Source organism: Larus michahellis, chromosome 7 (genome assembly GCF_964199755.1).
Source record: "Larus michahellis chromosome 7, bLarMic1.1, whole genome shotgun sequence".
NCBI lineage: Eukaryota > Metazoa > Chordata > Aves > Charadriiformes > Laridae > Larus > Larus michahellis.
In genome coordinates this window covers 6,218,236-6,238,279 of record NC_133902.1, presented here as the reverse complement: position 1 = coordinate 6,238,279, position 20,044 = coordinate 6,218,236, and the positions used below count along the sequence as shown (strand labels likewise).

Here is a 20,044-nt window from a genome sequence, read left to right as displayed (position 1 = left end):
AAAAATGTAAAAACAATACTGAATTTCAGCAAATACATATTTATATTACAAGGAGCACCACTGCTAGGACGCATAACAGTCCCTGCTTCAGCAGCAGCCAGGTAGCAAAAGACTCGGGAAATTTCATTGGTTTTCTTCCATTAACAGAGAAGATGCAACCAGACTGAGAGACATTAAAAAGACACTGCCTTTAAAAAGCAGAATCCTAAAGGGGTTTTTCATGATGCCCCGTTCTCGTATGTGCTGGATTTTGTCACAAATACATATGCTTGAGTGAGATAAAAATGGGATTCAAGTGGCTTCTTCGGACCATGAATGTAAAATACATTGTTCTATAAACCTACTTTTGTTCATCAAAGCTGTTTGCAGTGCTTAACCGGGCTGGCGAGGGACTCTTCGGATGAGCCATCTGTCAAAATAGGAAAAAAAAAATGACCTTAGTGCTAATTCTGACTGAGATAAAATATAGTGCAATTCTTAACTGACATTCATAAAAGAAAACAGACCCTATCAAGACATTGTTAACCCTCAGATTGTGTTCTCCTGCAAACTGGCACTATGACATCAGAGATCATATTCAGGCACTACAACGGCCATCAAAAAAAAGCAACTTTTCTTCCTAACCATTGTCAGATAACCTGCTTGGAGACGGGCAATGGCATTTCTGCTCTGCAGTTTCCTTACCGGTAAAATGGGAATTGGTAAAACAAGCACCCTTACGTAGGGCTACCTAGGGCTTTTGGAGAAGAATTATGGAGAGACTGTGACTTAGGTAACACATACCGGTGACGCTGCACTATAGGGAAAAAAATTGGTATATAATTCTATGGACTGTAAAGTTTATAATTTCAAAAAGAGACACATCATGACTTGCCTGAAATTTGCGCCGTAGTGCCTGTGTCATTATTGGTGTCAGCCCAGACCCACACTCCATGTTTTCTTTACTATTTAGTGGAGTGCCACCAGGGCTTCTGAAAAGATTGGGAATAAGGGGAATTATCATTAGTTCTCTATTGTTTCTAGAAAAAAACAAACAAGAGAATAGAAAGGAACTTGCCTTTGTATATTGACTTTCTTCAGATGTTTTCGAAGATCTAACTGATTTTTAGGAGGGGTGCTAACAGAACAAAACAAATTGTTAAGATAAAACATTTTCCCCTCTGTAAACAGTGTTCATCACTGTTTAGAACAGAAAAATCTAATAGCAAAGAAAGGAAGAAAACATCTTACATTAAGGAGTTCTTAACGTGAGCTGATGGCTTGGATTTAGGTCTCAGACTAACACTCTGTAAATCTGAGACTGTAATTAACGCCCTGCGTGTCTTTGCTGGTGATTCTGCCTAAAGTGAGAAAAGAAACATTACCACAAATAAACTTTAGAAGGCCTCATTAACCTTAACTCTATTTAATATTTATACTCTGAAAGACTTCTATGGTCTATGGCTTTTATGCTTTTTTGAATCATTAAGATTTTAACGTGCCTTGAACAAAACCAGATTTATTAAAAAAAAAACCAAAAAACAACCCACTGCTGCAAACAAGATTTCACCTAGGCAAAAGAAAGCCTAAAATCTGTAACACAGACACAAAGCTATGTGTTCTTAATCTAAAATAAGGAGAACTGTCCTGCATGCTAGCTGAGATTGAAGTTAGTCACTTAATTTCTTCACTTCGAATGCCCAGGTGCAGAATTAGAAGGATTACTTAAAGCTGATCATTGGATTTTTTGGAAAAGAAGAATTCATTTATTGAAAAAATTCTATGAGGGGCTGAGGCAAGCATTGCAGAATATGCATCAGTTCCAGCATGGAGTTTGCCCAATACACCGTTATCCATTTATCTGCGTGTCCTCCGGTTTACCTTGTCCATTCTCAGGTTGCTATTCGTTTTCTTCAGTTTAACATTCAGGAGATCTTTTAGAGTGATCTGCATCGGCCCATCCTTTTTTACTGTTGGTGCCTGAAAACAAAGGTGGTTGGAAGGGAAATCAGGATTGGCAAGTGACAGAGCATTCACAAAGACACCCTTTCCTGATGAAACCAGGCCCAAAGAACCCAGACACGAGTGAAGAAATGGAGAAACCTTTTACTCCCTACCAAAAGTGCTTTAGAGCCGTTGCCGCGTTTGAGGAGGAGAGGTGCTGGAGGCAGTCTTGGTGGGGGCAGTGGTGGTGGTGGTGGCGGAGGAGGAGGAGGAAGAGGTGGAGGGGGTGCAGATACAGGCTGCAGCTGTATTGCAGAAGGGCCAGATTCTGATGACGGCAGGTCCATCTGCGTTTGTACAGGAGCACCCAGAACTGGTTTATTACACCTTTGACAAAGAGAATTTTCTGCTGTAATTCCATTCATCTGTGAACAATATAAATAAATAAGAGAATATTAAATCACTGGCAAAAGTAGATGAAATTTCACAGCACAGAGGTTCTGGCTTCAGTTGATCCAGAAAGACATAAAAAGCCTCTCATGAGGCTTGCCAGCAAACCAGTTCCCTCTAGCTGTGAGGTAACCGCAGTTTAGTAACACTGAAGACAAAGAAGAGGTGAAGCGCTGCCCAATAGAGAAGCTCTTAAGATTTCAGATTATCTGCACTGATCACAGTTTCCTTACGTGCTTACACAAGCGAACATTACCCTGCCCCACTGGGACTGAGACTGACCTGGAGGGTTCCTTTTAGTCTGGAAAATTCAGTTTCCAACTTTTCCAGCTGCTCTCTGAACATATTTAGCTCCCTTAAGTAGGTTTGTGATGGAAATATAGTGTCTTTAACCACCTTAAAACTCTAAACATAAAAAGAAAACAGATAAACATTTTCACCAAGTTATGTTTCCTGAGACAGGACTATGATTACTATTTAAAGTTCTGTCACAAGGTCTTCTCATTGTAGTCAAGATAGAAAATGTCACCGAATATTTCCTTGGCAGGAACCCAAGGAGTGACTTTCTACAAAAAAACTTTAACTTCGTCTACAAATTCTAAAGTATGATTCATATTTGACCTGAAAAAAAATCATACAATCGTTTCTGCTATGAAAGAAAGACTGCACCCTCTGTCACTGCAAATCCTCCTCATATTGCAATACATACAATTTCATGTATGCATTTAATGTCCACGGTGGCCTTGACACTCTTCTCATACTTATTCCTTCAACAGTGAACACAAAATACACTTTGGATGTTTCAATAGATGTAAATAAATTTACAGCTTAGTTCTCAAATCTGACTGTATATCCTGCACCTGAGTGCTAAGAACAACCTCACACATTGGCAAAAACAGAGAAGTAGAGAACTTACTTGTGCAACCGTGTTCTGGCACCAACAATACAAAAATGATGCTGTTGCCGTAAAGGGTTTTACCACATTTTTTACACTGGGCAAGGCTAATGACCAGAGTGAGGGCAGATGGCTTGGGACAGACAACGTGTTCAGAGCGAGATCACCTGCTGACCTAGGACAGAACATTTCAGAATGTGGTCAAAATTATATCTAGAATTTCTGCCTTTGAAAAGGTTAACTGTGACCAATCATCTGGAAATGTCAAGTACCAGCAACAGCAAGTGACAACAGAGTAAACACAAGCACAGAGATCAGGAAAGACCAAAATACATTTCAATAAAGGAAGGTGAAAAAAATAAAAATCATATTTGCAATACGTTTTTATCCAAACTGCTTTTCCTGCACGTTAAAGTTAACAATAGGTAGAGTACTAGCAGATATACAAGATTAAACAATTCCACAGCATCCATACCAGGATGCAGATACCCCAAACACAATTGTTTCCTCAGTTCCACGAGCCATGGGGAGCAAACAACGGACCCAGAAATTGAGTTAAAAGGAAAATTTCCAACTGAGCCTTTTACCGTGGAGAAGGACAGCCTGAGCCCTGAGGGTTTGGTTTTGCAGCATCTCCTTTTTTTCCCAGTAGAAATTTTGCTCTGGCTCTCTTTTTCCGTCGGCATTTCTTATACTTTGCCATTACTGTCAAAAAAAGATACATTTAAAATTAATGTATAGAAAAATACCCACTTTCACGTGGGGACAAAGCTACCACCAAATCAGTAGGTAAGAACATGGACTGCATCTCAAAAATCAGGAAGTTGTTCACAGTTGTCTTGCTAGAAGCATTACATACAACTGATAAAAACCATATCCTTCTCTTAAGTTCCCATGATCTGCTGGGATGTATTTGTACACGAGAGGAGTGAACAACGTAAAAAGTATCATTTTATACAGGCTTTTGTTAACAGGTTTTTTTTTATCCTGTGTCGTGGTTTGGGCCGGACTGGCCACTGAAATGAACAATGCTCCAAGGAGGAGAGGAGGAAAGAGAGAGAGACATCCCGAAGCGACAAATATTGCATTTTGGGGAAACTACAATGTGAAGAACGTAGCCAAAAGACGCGAAGACACCACAGAAAGAGGGCCCCGGACTCCCCTGACCGCGGGCGCTGCCTCAAGCGTTACCTCAACAACCGCCCCGCGCCCCGGAAGCCTCCCCGCTCAGGCGTGGGGCCGGCCCCGCTCTTCGGGGAGCCCACACCGAGGAGCGGACGGTTCCTCACACGCCCCCGCCCCGCCCCCCCACACGGCGTGAGGTGCCACAGGTGACCAGCCGCGGGACCACCCCGCACCCCCCCCCCGGTCGCCCCTCACCTCCCCGCCCGGCGCCGCCGATTCAAACCGCTCCCCGCGCCGCGCGCAGCCAATGGCAGCGCCGCTCTCTGCCGTCTCCCCCCCACGTCGCCCCCGTTAGACGGCCGCTGATTGGCCGCTGGACGGACGCGGGCTCGACGGGAGCGGCTAAGGGCCAATGGCGGGCCAAGCGCTGCTCCGCCCCTCACTGAGGTGATCCGCCCCGCCATTGGATAAAGGTTTTTCAGCCCCACCAATCAGCTGCGGGAATCCCGCTCGGATGGGAAAGGCCAATGGGGTAGGACGGTGGGGGAGCACCGGCCCGCCGGGGGAAACAGGAGGGGGTGACCGGCGCTCCTCCGCCCTGCCGGAGACGGGCGGCAGCTAACCGACCGCTCCCCTTTCCGCCGCGCTGCCCTCCCTACTCCAGCCAATCACCGCTACATTCCACTCCGGACCAATGGCGGCTCGCAGCCAATCGCCGCCTGCAGCTTTTCCACCGACCAATCGGCTCCCCCCTACCTCGCAGAGGGTTTACATTCCTCCCCACCCAATAGCGAGCGCCCTCTGTCAGCGCCCAGCCAATGGGAGCCGAGCGGCCGGTGACAGCTGCCCAATGGGAGCCGCCGACTCTCCCAGCCTGAAGCGGGGGGGGGGTTGGGTATCTCCCCGCCGCCGCCTGAGGAATGTCAACTATTCAACATGGAGTCGGCGGTTACCAGGCTCGAGACCCTGGTGAGTCCGGGCGGCGGCCGGGCTGAGAAGGGGTGGCTGGGCCGGGGACGGGAGCGCCTGGACGGACACTGAGGGAGGGGAAAAGCCAGGGGGGCGCGGGCGCGGCTGTGGGGGGGGCGGCGGGGGAGAGCGGCGCTGCCCGGCGCCCCCCCCTCCAGCCGCGCCCGCGCCCCATTCGGTCGCTGGACGCGGCCACCGCCGTGTGGGTCAGGCGAGTTCGGCCGGGCCGGTCCATTCGACTGTTCCCCCCCCCCCCCCCCCGCGGGGGGCGGGTCTTGATGGTGCCGCTCCATTTTCTCTCAGGGTGGAGCTCTTCACCTGGGCTGGACCATTTTACCCTTGGGGGGGGGGGGGGCGGTGGGTGTGTGTGAGGGTAGGAGGAGGAGGCCCAGCCGGCCTGTTTCATTCGCGTGTGTGTGTGGGAATGGGCTCCAGACGAGATGGCTTCCCACCGGGATGGCCGCTCTTCGGACACCGCTTCTCCTCTGCCCCGGGGAGGGGAGGCGGGGAACACTCCCCCTTTCGCCTGGCCGCGGGTGGGCGCTGCCGGGCCGGGCCGCTCGCCCTGAGGTGAGGGGCGTGTGGGGGCCCCTCAGTGGGAGCCCTTCGGCTCCTTCAGCCCATCTTCCTTTGAGGGGGCCTCGGCCACAGTCGGTCCTGAGGAGAAGGTGGCTTTTCCCGCGGCCCTTCACGTTCGTGTAGTTCTTCACAGCGTTTAAGTTGGGTTTCAGCCTTCTGTGGGCCGGCCGCTGAAGGCAAGACTGAGCTACTTTAGGTAACAGCCGTCTTTCTGCCGGCCCCGCTCTTGGAAAAGGGGGGAAAAAAAAAGGGGGGGGGGGGGGGGGCGAAAAAAAGGCGCTATACTGTGCTTTCACATATTGAGAGGCACTGGACAACTGTCTCTTCAAACAGCCAAGTTCCCCGTGGCATCTTTCAAATCCTGGTCTTCATTTTTGCTTTTATATAATGTAATCTTATTAGCACTTTTTTATTATTTTTTTTAATTAAAATGCTTTGGGAATATTTTATGCATCCAAATGCTTAACAGATACTATAATTTCTATTCCTAAATCTATTCCATATTCCCCCGTCCCCCCTGTAGTCCCTGACATAGTTCTCCAAAATATGATGCTCCTTTGGTTTTTGCTTGGAAAATTCCAAAAGTTATTTTGTAATTTTAATTGTTCTAGTAGCAGTGTTAGGTAACTTAATTGATAAACCACAAGTGTCCATATGGAGAAAAAAGTACATTATTCAATACAGAGACAAATAATAGATTTGTCTGTGTTTGGGGTTTTTTTCCTCCTCTGGCAATCTTTGTTTCAAATTCTAATTAAGAAATAAGTAAAAATGAGTTTAATAGTCTAGTTCTTATCTGTACACAGTGACATCACCAAAGTGGAATATTCAAGAGAAATTAAAAATCGGAGGAACACTGGGAGAACATGGTGTGGAATATTGTGTATCCTCTAAATTAATGAGTCCTAGACTTTCACTTTAATACACAAAATTGGTGTGCTGCTTAATGCCCCGTGTTTAAACTTGTTTAGTTTACTTTTACATACTTTATTGCTCCTTCAGTCACTTTTCTCCAGCACCAGCATAATGCCTCCCTTAAAGCACTGGGAGCAGTGGGCCAGTAAGTGTTTGTTGTCTGAAAAGAAACAACTGGCTGAAAGTTGTCTAAATGTGAGCTAGTTCTGCTAATGTGCCTTTGTCACCTCATCGAGTGACCTGCATGTCATTGCAATAGTAAGACCCTTCTGCGTGAGTATTTTAAGCTGCAATAATATTTCAGTTAAGAAATAAAAAGTAAGAATTGGATTAAATGCCAGAATGCCTGCATTAATTGAAAGATCAGAGAATTCAAACTATCCTACCTAATTCTCAGTTTTACTGCACTTCAAAACCAAAGTGGTGTGTTCTGTGTTCTCTGTTTTTTTTTCTTTGAAGAAATCATGCTTTTGAGGAGGTGGAGTTATTTTTCTTTAGGTACTGAACTGTAGTCATCATACTGAATACTTAGGATGGTAATAATATACAGTATTTGAATTTGGTAACATACTACATTCTTGTCTGAGCTCTGAAGTTGTTCTTTCAAATTCAAAACCTCAGCCTTGCCCACAGTGATCTCTCTATATCTTTTGTTAGTATTCTTTTATTATTAGTTGTTGTTGTTTTAAAGCCTACTTTAGAAATAATAATTTAGAAATCTGTTTAGAAAAACTCAGGTTAGATGTTGATATTTATTTGAGGTTGTGGTTTATTTCTGTGTTTTATTGAAAGTCTTACTTTTAAAGTTTGCTGATTAGTGATTCTCATTTTAAGACATGTAAATAATCAGAGGTATTTTGGCCCCCTCAAAGTTAACAGGGGCTTTTATATATGGTAGTGGAAGAAGACATTATGTCCCATTATGGGACACTGTCATGATCTACTTTACGCGTAGACCAAAATGATTGTTGCATAAATAATTTTAAGGTGGAGAGCTCGTTCGGGTCAATTATCCGCAGACATGGTGCGTAACAACTTCCAGAGGTTTTGAGATTATAGCTTGGACTTTCTCCTTGTTTGAATTACCCCAAATCATTTGGGTAATCCATTTGAAAAATGAACTGATTTTGATTTCACCCTGCTAGTCTTACATTTTTATGTTTGACTCTTCTGTTAATTTCTTCTAGCAGAAGATGGAAGATGGTATGCCTGGCTGCCTTCTTCCATTAAAACTGCTGGGTGGCACAAGGCAGTTGCATCTTCATCTGCTTCTTTTGTTTTCTTCTTTTTTCTTTTTTTTTTTTTTTTAAGAAAAAGGTGATTTCTTAAATACACCTCAAAAGATTTCACTTATTAATTTCCTATATCCAAACCTCATTCAAAAGTGCAATATTTTTCTTTGTCATTGTTTATGTCAATCCGAATATGTACATTGGAAACTATGTCTCACTTATTGCAGCTTTGTGTCTCTGGCTTTTCTTTCTGCTCATTGTTTCTTCTTCCTGGATTTCCTGTGAAGTCAGCTCTCTCCACAGAAGTGTGATAAAATAACACCTCTTATTTCCCTAGAGGTTTTGACATGCATTTCATGGAAAGCTTCATTTTAGTCTCATGGAACCAGCGATAAACTAATTTGTAGGAGCTTGAAAAGAACAATGTGTATGAAAATACCAGGTAATTGACGGTTACTTGAGACTATTGCTCAAAGTACAGTAACAAGAAAAGCTGAATGAACCATGACATCTACAATATGAGAGTCATTGTGCAAAAGGTTGTAAAGCTGACTAGTTAACAATTCAAATAAGAATACTGGGTGCTGTACTTGGACACCTGAGAGTGTGCTGCACAATTTCCAGCAGCTTCAACAGACACAGCGTCAGGCCTCTAATGAAAATGGCGCACGTGGTAGTGACTAGTGATCAATGTATCCTTCTGTACAACAACCATTTCATTAACCTGCAACACTCAGGACTTCACATACTCAGCTAGTGCCTTCCAGTATGCACTTCAGCAGTCTGCACCGAGAGAAATTTTGTGGACATCCATTTAGTAAAATTTGATAACAAATGGATAAACTGTCAGATGAGCTGAGAGTGCTTCATTCAGAGCAAGGTAGTTAATTTCTGTCACTGTATTTTTGTTAGAGTGGACCTGCTTTTTTCTTCGAGTGGTGTCTGTCCAGTGCCCTTTTTATGTTGTACTACTAGTGATCATGCACAAAAAGCAGTGCAATGTTAAAAGGGCATTGGCCAGCAATACTATCTACGTTACTCATTATTCTTCTTATTACTATAGTCACAAGTCAAAAGTCACTATCTGAGATCAGGTGGTGATTTGCAAAACAGCTCTCAAATGGGATTGCCACTAATTTATTTTTTTGCACTTGTTGTCCTCTAGTTATTGGCCAAGGAGAAACATTAACTGGCCTTTTAATGACGAATACCATCAACTCTGTGTGTTTCCTTAGAAATAAGTGTCCTACAAAGAGGAAAGAACACTGTATAGCTTTCTTATTTCCTACAGGGTGTTCTAGAGAAATGTTACAGGCGTGGAGTTGACTTGGGTTGCTGCTCTGTGTGCATTACCAATCATCCATCTCTCTCCACTCCATTCCCCTCTTTCTTTGCATTTTGTTGTTAAGAATCTTAGCACCTTCAAACCCTAGGAGTTCTCAAACTTTTTATATGAAGTTGCTGTTTTGTTTAAAGGAAACACCTTTATTAAGATTTATGAAATACACCCCCACTTTGATGGTGCTCTAACATGTTGTCACCCCAGTGCTAATGTACATCCACAATGTTGGGAAATGAGTCCGTGTTTAAGTGCATTTTAAAGTGATTCAACACCTGCAAAGAAGAAGAATAAACTCTGGTGTCCACAAAATGTTCCCTGTAATGCAGTTGAAGAACATCTGTCTGATAGCAGTTCGGAATCTTTGCTTGCTATGAGGCAAATCTAAAAAATAAATGCATTTGGACATGTAGTTTCTAGTTAAAAGAGCACCAAATTGTTTGAAATTGAATTTCTGACAGATCTGTTGAGCATTTTGTTGGGTGTTTTTCTCCTTCCCCCCTCCTTGGTCAGTGGAATGAGAGGCATTATGAATAAATGTCTTGAAATGTGTGAGTTCTTGTGTGTCTTTATTAGGACTTAAGGTGAACATTAACCTTGTCCACTTCTCCATGACCCACAGAAACCAGTATCTGACTTGACCTGCTTTTTCTGATACATATTTTGAGTGTATTGATTACTTGTAGAGAATTCTTGCTGCTAACGAATGCTCTGACTTTATTGCACTACTGTACTTTACAGCTAGCAGTGCAATAGTATTGTCAAAGCATCTGAAAGCAGAATGTGCAGCGATGGCTTGAGTCTGGCCTCACACTTTCTAACACTTTCTTCTAAGCCTGGGAGTAAACCACAAATTTATATTTCACAAACTGCATTTTCTGTGCAATTGTTGTACAAGACTCATCATACCAATGGTCCTAACCTATAACCTTAAGGTGAGATATTTGAAGGTGTATGTGTCTTGAAATACAACAAGAAATAAATATTTATAAAACAAAGGAAAAACGGATCACAATGGAGGAGTACATGGCAGTGCTTATAAACATGCTTTGAAATTGCTAATAATAAATTTTGGTTTTTTTAGAGTTATCATACTTTCAGAAGAAAGCAGATGCTAAACCATGCTAATATTTTCATTAATCTTAATCTCACAAATCTTAAAATTATAGCCACAGCTTTCAGCTTCACATTCAATTTTTAGTATCTTGAATCACAGATGTAGCATGGTATTAGTGGCTTTCTGTCATTTTGTAAATCTCAAATTATCAATATTGAATATTTTAGGAACAGGGCTTCATGGATAACTTTGAAAGCCACCCATCTTCTTTGCCTGCATTCCCAATAACTAAGAATCAGATGGAGGAGTTGAAGAAAGGCAAAAAATGATCTTTTTGGGGTGCCTGCTTGTAGAAATGAAAACCTAAAAATGTTTGTTCATGGAGGAGAACAGAAACGATTGAGCAGTTAGGAAAAATCCCTCATGAACTCTTTAAAAATACATAGTGTAATAAAAAGTATTTTATTCTTGCATTTTATCATGACTCGTTTCTGGGGTAGATGTGGGAAGGAGTTTTGTTGGTCAGATGGCAAGTTGCGGCAGTAACAGGTGAGAGCCTTCCCTTTGATTTATAGACGCTTAAGGACCTTATTAGATTTATTTTCCTTTTTCTTAAAGCTATTACTTGAAAATTTGCTGAAGGTGTGTTTATATATGAAAGATCATACGTTTTCACTACATTGGAAAGGGGATTTTACTTGTAGAATATCTTGGATCGAACACTATTCCTTTAGGCTATCTGACATTCCAGATCCTCAAAGGTATTAATGGCAGTTCCTGAAGGTGGATCCCAAGGCTGATATTTAAAACATAAACATCCTTTTGGTATCCAGGCCTGGCTATAGGCTACATCCAAAGACTACTGAACTTTAGCTGCCATTATAGCACTGCTAGTTAGTGCTTTTGGATACAGCTAATGAATATAGCTAATGAATGTAGTTGTAATGGTTACTTCAGGGTTAATCTCAATATAAATAGTGAAAAACAAGTTAAATAAGTTACAAGCATTATTAACTTGCTTTCATCATTGTCTTTTTCGTGACTGTAAAATCCCCAAATTATTACGTTTAGAAATTCATGAGTTTTTTGTGAACTGGGAAAACCGCCTTTCTTTAAAGTAGAAGTCCTTAATAGAAATTAAAATTGTGGACTAAAATTAATTAAGTAGTAATGCTATCAGCAGACTGTTTTACAAGGCAATTAGATAATTCTCTGGTGGCTTATTTATCCCAAGGAAAGAAATGTGATGTCATCAATTTTATTACCTATTTGTCATTCTCTTTTATTGTGGAATAATAAAATGTATTATGGGTATTATAACCATCTGAGAGAATGCATTCCTAACATAATTAATAATAAAATCTCTGTTGATATGCTTGGATCCTGAACACTTATTGATAATCTCTGGTGTGTAAATAACTGAGTACTGCAGTTTTGCTAACAGAGCTTTTAATGTTTCAAAAGAAAAGCAACTTGCCAAGAAAAAGCTCTAAAAATTGATGAAAAATATGCTAATATCTCAAGAGAAAAAAATCAAACATCTTCTGCATCAAGTGAAGATCAGTTTAAAAAAGATGCATGTTCTTGTCTATTGATACAATTTACCTCTTTGGTGTACTTCCTAAAAACTTGATCTTAAGAGGTTTGGCATTGCAAGGGAGATGGAAGATACTATAGGAGGACATGGAAATGTTTTCATGCATTTTGGGGAGCTGCATGAAAAATGTACTAATGGTAAGATGCAAAGAGAACAATTGGGTAATTTGGGTTAGACAACTGGAAAGAGCATAAAATTAATAGGGGTGTTTGTGTAGACACACATTTGATTCTTACAGGTTAGAGGAAAATGGTTAAGTCTGAAAGTTTATTGCTTTATATTTTATAGGCTAGAAGTGTGTGAGCGTAATTGGCAAACATTAGCTAATGGAATAGATTGGAGGAATAGAAACTTACTTTTATAGTACATGAGCCTTTAAAATGGAGGCATCTGGCTTCTGCTTTCCTGAAACACAGGAAAGGCGAATAGTTGGGGTTTGTCTGCAATTGTTGTTTTTTAATATTTTGTGGCTGATCTTAAATATTTTAGTTCCAGAAGGCAGAATCTGATCTGGATTATATTCAACACAGACTGGAGTTTGAAATAATGAAAAGCCTTCCTGATAATCCAGCAGCAGAGGTAGTATTTTCAGATTAAATTAATAGATCTTACTGCATTTTGCATGAAGTTGGTAATAAATGGGTCATTTTCTTTAATCGTAAAATATATGTGGCTGTTCTTTTATCTAGTCGATACTTTTTGATTATTATTATTATAAAGTATTTCTTGTATCATATATCAAGATAACTGACCTAATAGGAATTCAGTGGAGAAAGCAACAAAACCAGCTTGATTTCTTGGTATAGTGAAATTCTCCCATGTTCTGCTTTGAGAAATGAGTAGTAGGGTTAATAACTAAATTGAAGAGACAGATTCCAATTTGAGCTAAAACTCACCCTTGTTCTGAGATCAAAGATAAACTTGCTGATAAGCAATGACTAAATTCAGATTTGGGGGAGAGATGAGAGGAAAACAGTAAATGGCAACATGTAAAGGGTTTTATAAATGAGTCCTTGCCTCCATATATATTGTGACATATAGTGGAAAAAGAATCTTTTTACTTAGAAGCCCCTAATTTATTACAACTCAGAAAAGCCATTAAAATCCAACAACACGATAAATTCATCCTCCTGTATTTGTTGTGGAATGACAGAGTTGTGCTGTTTTATTAACACTATCATTTTTGCTTATGAAAAATTAAACGTATAGATGAAACAGATGCTCACAGCTACACTTTTCATTGTAAAGGGTCATTTCATGTTATATTTTAGTGGCTCTAATGCCAATACTTGTAATTGGTATGTGGCCACATTAATTGTCTCTTCTTAAATAGTTTAAATATACTTTTAATTTCTACACAGGAAAATCCAGTTGCTCTCTTGGAAGAACTCTCAGTGGTGAAATCTCGTTATAAAATGTTATGTATGCAGCTGGAAAAAGTTTCCATAGAGCAGAGAGAATCCATGAAGGGCATCCGTGCTGCTCTAGAGAACACAATGAAGATGGTTCAGGCATTACAGCAACATGCTGATCTTGAGGTAGTATTTTCATTTTAATCACTCGGGTCTCACTCCTGTAAATGAACATGGATTTGTGTAACCTTTCCGTAGATGTGAGTAGTTCCACTGGAAACTGTTACATGTGCAGACTCTTCGAGAACTCTTAGAAGACTCTTCTTACCTGAAGAAATGTTTGCAAGATTGGAGGTCTTTTTTGTAAATCACATGCCTGATTCATCACTCAACAGTTAAGCTAGTGCTACTCAGTTTTGAAGTAATGCCATAATAGTGTGAATAGTGTGATATATGTTTAAATAATTTCATAGAAATTGATGCCTCTGTGCACAGCTGTGTTGCAGTTGTATACAAACATTTTTAAAAAGTATCTACCTTAAAGAAATTAGAAACTGAAACCAATTTTATAAGGCAAAAAAGCTTTTAAATGCCAAATGTATTTCCAGTGGCTGAAGTGAGTAAGTTAAAACCAACGCATTGTAACACATGCGTTAGAATTGCTGTTTGTGCAAAGAAATAAGTTTTTTCTCAGTACTTTAATGCCTATCTATCTATTAAAAAAACCCCAAAACATACACCACCACGACCACATTTTCCTAAGTCGTCTTCAAACACTGCTTCATTACAGTTTTGAAGAGGCTGTGAAATCATTAATTTTGTCCCTTTACAAATAAGGTGATGAGATCAAAAAAAGCTAATTGATAGTCTAGTGGCAAAGACAGAACTGGTGTGACTAAAACATATTCCCAGATCTCAGCTCTCACTTTAATGTTCTAATGACAGTGCCCTGAGATCATGTTCAATCTGTCAACAGCTCTAGACAAGTTACTGGTAATTCTTTATAGATAAAATGTACTGTATAAGGATTTAAAAGACAGTAGTTACATGTCACAGAAAGGAAAAAATATTTTCTCTCCCTGTGTTCCAAGGATATACTGCCAAGAATAATTTCATATTTGGATTTTGTTAAAGTGGAAGACTCTTGTCTCTTGAGTTATATTTAGACCTTTTAGATTTTCTTGTACTTTGTATATTTCCTAAACCAAAGATGTTTTAAACCGTTATGGAGAGATGTAAGTCTTTAAGTGAAATACTTCTTTTTATTGAATAATTTATCTTCTTTTCTTGACTCATTTGTAGTTTTGATGTTAAAGGAATGTTATGGTTGGATTTTGCAGAAATATTTGCCTTGTAAATTTGCTTTCATTTGAAGGAAAGTAGGAGTCTACTATTAGATTCCATGAGAAAAGGGCTACACAAATATTGAATTCTTCTGTAAATACCATCACCCTAGGAACTGTGTCAGAGATCTCTATGTATGGCTTGGGGTTTTTTTGTTTGTTTTCCTTTGTAGCGCTTCCCTCTGTCAGAAGAAGAACAGGCTGCAGCACAGCAGTTAACCTGCCAAACTGTTAAAGAAATGGAATCGCTAGTGGAAGAGGTAATTAGGCCACAGAGTGTCACTATTCCAGAAACCAATAATCCTGAGTACAGCTCAGCTGAAGTCAGAATGGCTGGTTTTGTGACTTAATACCTCTCAAATGAATGGAATTTTTCAGAAATGGGACTAAAGTTTCTAACAAAGCTTTTCATTTTTAACGTATACTGATTATGATTTGTTCCAATTAAATTGTCCACAAAGGAAGGAATTGCTTTGATGGAAGACTTTGTTTCCCTTCTTTTTTAATGGGGATATGTTTATATTTCTTTTCAGAAAGAAAAGTTCTTGTCAGTTCTGTTGTTCTGTTAACACATTTGGGTGGGAGTGAAGAATGTAATTGATTCAAATCAATGTATATCAAAATGGATAAAATTTTCATATCCTGTAAAATATTAAATACATTTTGGAATATGAATAACAATAAGCATATTCTAACTGTAATGCGGCAGAACATAGATCTAAACTAATACCTGTTAAAAAGTCAGATATTCTCCCCTAACTACTCCAAGCACAAACTTCTAATATATTTGGTCTGGGTCTCATATTAAAAGCAAAATATTAAAGAAGGTTAATAGAGTGTAATTATCTTATTATCTTTTTCTACATGTCTTCTGACTGCCCACTACTGTTCTGTCAAAGGATGCCCCGCTTTCTGTCCCTTTATTGCCTTGGTTGGTTTGCATGAAAGCCGTCCCGTATCTTGCAGCTTCATTCACTCTTCAATTGCAAATATCTTCTCCTACCTTGATCAATGCTCTCAATTTCTGTCTTTCCATTATTTAATGCTAAGTCACTTAAGATACAGCTGGCATAAAACAGGCCCAATGCAAAATGTAGCTATGTCCTACAGCTACCGAGGCCAATTTAATTGGCATCAGTCCCTGTGTTGTCACTGAGTGTGCTTGAGGATGTTCTCTGAAAAGCAGAAAGAATGGAAAGATGTCGCAAAGGCCCTGGGATTTTTTCGTCAGTGCAGTATTTTTGGTTGAGGAGAGTTAGATAGAGCTACCTTCAGCCTGTCAGAACTGTCAGCCTCTGAAGGTTGCTGGAGAATAGGAAAGCCATCTTCTTCCTTTGTTGCATGTACAGTGCTTTCAGCTAGATCCATACCGGAATGCTGTTGACTTCAGGGGCAGCAAGATCCTTGGTTATCCAATGGTAAAATGTAATTACTCATGCTGAAGTGAAATTGTAAAAAATAATTCCTAAATGAAATTCCAACAAATCCTGATATTATCTCATGTTTATTTTTAGCCGTTTTGTTCAGGATCTACAGTCCCTGGCTCAACTGAAGGTAAGTGCTTGAAGAAGAATCTTCCCGCTGTTTTCTTTTTGGGTTTGTTTTTTTTCCCCCTTGACTGGTCCCACTCACACCCCCCCAGCCCCAGTAAATAAGCTTTGTGAATAGAACCAATCTCTCAAGACTTCCATCTCTAACATTCAACTCTAATACTTCTGTGCTGTTTAAACATACCAAGTTACCACCTAGAATTCAGGGAGTAATGAATTAAACTGTTTAATTTCTGAAAAAGGTGGATATTGTAAATAACTTCAGCTGACAAATAAGGTCTGCGTTACCCCTAGGACAATAGGACCAAATCTCACAGTAAGCAGGAATAGGCTGAGACCTGGATATGGTTTCTGAGCTGTCATTTAAAAAACACAGGGTCTATGGTGCACAGTAAATTCACTGTTTTCACTCTAAGGCACTAGTAACTACTGATTTTATGTGAAGAATTTAGACTATAATGTAAGAAACTGATCCCTTAGTTACAATCCACATACAGTTGCCATGTCTGTAGGAGTTTGTCTTGCTTTTGATGGGATTGAACTGGGTCCTGTTGTGTTTATGGTCTGGAAGAAATGGTCTACTAGTCTTACCGTAGAAATAGCTCTTTTATAATCCATTTATCCCTACTTATAGAAGGGAATTTTCCTAGTTCTTTTAAAACAAAACAAAACAACCAACTAGTCATTGACAGACCAAATTTGTTAATCTACATCAGATCTCAAACGAAATGGTTTCTCACTGGGTCTGCAGACACAATGATAGTTTGGAGGGATTAGCTTCCTTCTCTTGTTCCTTTTGCTGGAAAAATCTTCCTTTAGACCCATTTAGGGGGTTTCTGAAAAAGTAATTAACGTACTTTATATCTTTGGCCTAATTTCTGAAGAAACAAATATCTTTTATTTCTAACTTTTTAGAATTGCAATTCAAACCGTTGACAGAGGAAATACTTACGACTGTACCAAGGAGTATCAGAAGTACTGTTAAACTAGCAGACTTGAACAATTTGTACAGGGAGTTATTTAACCACTTCATTTTAAATAAGAACAGGTAAGACTTAAAGCCATTCATCAGTAAGAATTTTATAAGCTGTAAAGAAATTCAGCCTTTTCAAATTAAACAAAACCAGCTAGTTAACCATTTGCTGCTATATTATAACTTCATAATTTGATTTTACTCCCCTGCATCCTTCTTAGGTATATATCCCAAAGTGTTAGGCCGTCAACAAAACCCCCTAAATTAATTTGTATAGGAATGGCTTGTATGATTTGATAATTTTCAAAACTGGATGTCAGGTTCTTCAGAAGAGAAAATCGGTTTCTCTCTTCAGATAAGCAGATTTTTTCCCTTTGGTTTCACTGTACAGATGTCCAAAACCGTGTCTCTTCAGGAAAGTTTTGCTGACACACTTGTACTGCCAAACCCTGTTAGCTGTCGGAATCCGCATCCAGACTGGCAGCGCAAAGCCCTAATGCTGAACCACCACCCCTGAACCAGCCCCTCCCGCCTCCCCAAGCCCCGGCCCCTCTCTGCACGTGTGCTGCAGATTTCTTTCAGGCTGAAGTTAAAAATGAGGAAGTTTTTAACTCGGAAATTCTGCCTCTCTAACCCCAAGGTTGGGTTAGCAAATCACTGTTCACAGCTTGAAGTAGCACAGAAGAGTTGATGACAATTTGAATAAGTATGAGAATTACAGAGCACTTGCAAAAATTGCTCATGAAACAGTATGCACTTTTTAGCCTTTTTCTGCCAGACCTGAAGTTTAATACCTTGTTTTGCTCAATAGTTTGCTTTTGTCTTGCAGAGCAGCGTTGAGTATTTCGCAGATGAACAAGATGAATATGAAAGCCACTGACTCAAGAATACAAATCTTGAAAGAACTTGCTATTGTGGAACTTGACAAACAAGGAAAAGTTAAATTAGTTGTGTAAATGTAAGCTCAGTCCATTCTCATTTGACACGTGAGCATCTTGGTCGCAGCTCCTGGATTGCTAACAAGCAAGTATTTCCCTGGTGTCTGGGAGCTGGAAAGCTGTTAATGTTTCTGTATACAATTCTATTGATAATACTTAAAATTGGAGAGTTAAACATCATTGAGGCTGGTATTTTATCTTAGATATTTATCGGACTATAGTCGGTGCGTTTTTAAAGACTATTGTTAGCCATGTGACACTTCCATATTCTTGCTTACATTCCTGAGGGGGTTTTTAAGACAAATAACCCAAACCACTTAATTGTACTTACATTCCTGAATAAATGATGAAAGCTAAGGGGATGAGGTCGTAGATTTATTACGCTTTTGTTTATATGACTCCTGACCCTGAGCCCTGCCCTAACCCCTGAAACTGGTCCCTGATCCTTTTCATTTTCCTTTGATGTGAACTGTCGTGTTTTCTTTACAGTCCAGCAAAATTGCAGACTAAGGGAATAGCTGAGGTTGGAAGGGACTGCTGGAGATTGTCCAATCCAGCCCCCTGCTCAGAGCACGGCCGACTACAGCAGGTCGCTCAGGGCCGTGTCGCAAAAAACTGCAAGGATAAAGACTTCACAACATCTGTTGCAGTGTTTGTCCACTCTCACAGTTAAAAAAAAAAAAAAAAAAAAAAAAAAAGGGATTTTTTTTCCTCGGGTTTAATGTTTTTATGTTTATTTCAGCCTAATTCGAGAAAGTTAAGCTATCTGAGGTTTATTAAGTTCCTACGTTTGGAAAGGACAGGGATAACTTCATTTTGTGGTGTCTGCTGCTGAGAGTGCCCTCTTACCTACAAGGTTTCTATCACTTCACAAACCAATTTAATATTTAAGCATTTAGTCTTGATCAAATTGATCATTTTCAACACAAGACTCAATCCTTACTCTCATGTGTTAAAGATTTATTTGTGAAACCTGGTTAAAACAACGAAAGATACCTGTTAGTGGGAAAATGGCTGCATCTAAGATGCAGGACTGGGGCAGCATTTGTCCCCCTGTGCTCAGCACTGGTGAGGCCCCACCTCGAGGGCTGTGTCCAGTTTTGGGCCTCTTACGACAAGACAGACATTGAGGTGCTGGAGCGTGTCCAGAGAAGGGCAACAGAGCTGGTGAGGGGTCTGGAGCACCAGTCTGGTGAGGAGCGACTGAGGGAGCTGGGGGTGTTCAGCCTGGAGAAAAGGAGCTGAGGGGAGACCTTCTCGCTCCCTACAGCTCCCTGAAAGGAGGGGGTAGCCAGGGGGGGTCGGGCTCTTCTCCCAAGAACAAGTGTCAGGACGAGAGGAAACAGCCTCAGGTTGCACCAGGGGAGGTTTACATTGTATACTTTGACAAATTTCTTCACAGAAACGGTGATCAAGCAGGGGAACAGGCTGCCCAGGGAACCAACTGAATCCCCATCCCTGGACATATTTAAAAGACAGGTAGACATGGTGCTGAGATGCACGGTTTAGTGGTTTTGGCAGTGTCATGTTGATGGTTGGATTCGGTGATCTTAAAGGTCCCTTCCAACCAAAACGGTTCTCCGACGCTCAGGTTGTGCTGGTTGTACTTTAGCCGCAGTCCTGTGAGTGTGGCGATGTCCCCCCGCTGCCAGCTGTCGTTCAGCGCTGCCGGCCTTGCACTCACTCCCGAAACCTGCCCTCAGCAATGACCGCGAAGCCTTTTCCCTCGAGCCCCCTCAGCCGCAGGCCCCTCGGGAAGCGGCCGTTGCCCACCCGCCCCTCGCCGCCATGCTGCGCCCGCCCCGCC

General features: G+C 40.8%; 2 protein-coding genes across 3 annotated transcripts; one reads left to right on the top strand and one right to left on the bottom strand.

Annotated features, from left to right (window-relative positions):
- Positions 1-20: 20 nt before the first annotated feature.
- PRR11 (proline rich 11) lies at positions 21-5,056 on the bottom strand. Its single transcript, XM_074594156.1, has 10 exons — positions 4,649-5,056; positions 3,856-3,973; positions 3,290-3,443; positions 2,656-2,778; positions 2,097-2,348; positions 1,861-1,959; positions 1,231-1,340; positions 1,058-1,117; positions 875-971; positions 21-409 (listed from the first exon to the last, which is right to left on the bottom strand). The coding sequence occupies exons 2-10, from the start codon at positions 3,969-3,971 to the stop codon at positions 341-343; spliced, it is 1,080 nt and encodes a 359-aa protein (XP_074450257.1). The 5' UTR covers positions 3,972-3,973; positions 4,649-5,056; the 3' UTR covers positions 21-340.
- SKA2 (spindle and kinetochore associated complex subunit 2) lies at positions 4,910-18,594 on the top strand. 2 transcript variants are annotated; one of them, XM_074594158.1, is made up of 7 exons: positions 4,910-5,362; positions 12,571-12,660; positions 13,443-13,619; positions 14,950-15,036; positions 16,291-16,330; positions 17,242-17,374; positions 18,129-18,594. In XM_074594158.1, exons 1-7 carry the CDS (start codon positions 5,330-5,332, stop codon positions 18,253-18,255), a joined length of 687 nt encoding a protein of 228 aa, XP_074450259.1. In that variant the 5' UTR covers positions 4,910-5,329; the 3' UTR covers positions 18,256-18,594. The 2 variants fall into 2 exon arrangements, with proteins under 2 accessions (XP_074450259.1, XP_074450260.1); XM_074594159.1 differs by lacking the exon at positions 4,910-5,362 and adding an exon at positions 5,706-6,137.
- Positions 18,595-20,044: the final 1,450 nt, after the last annotated feature.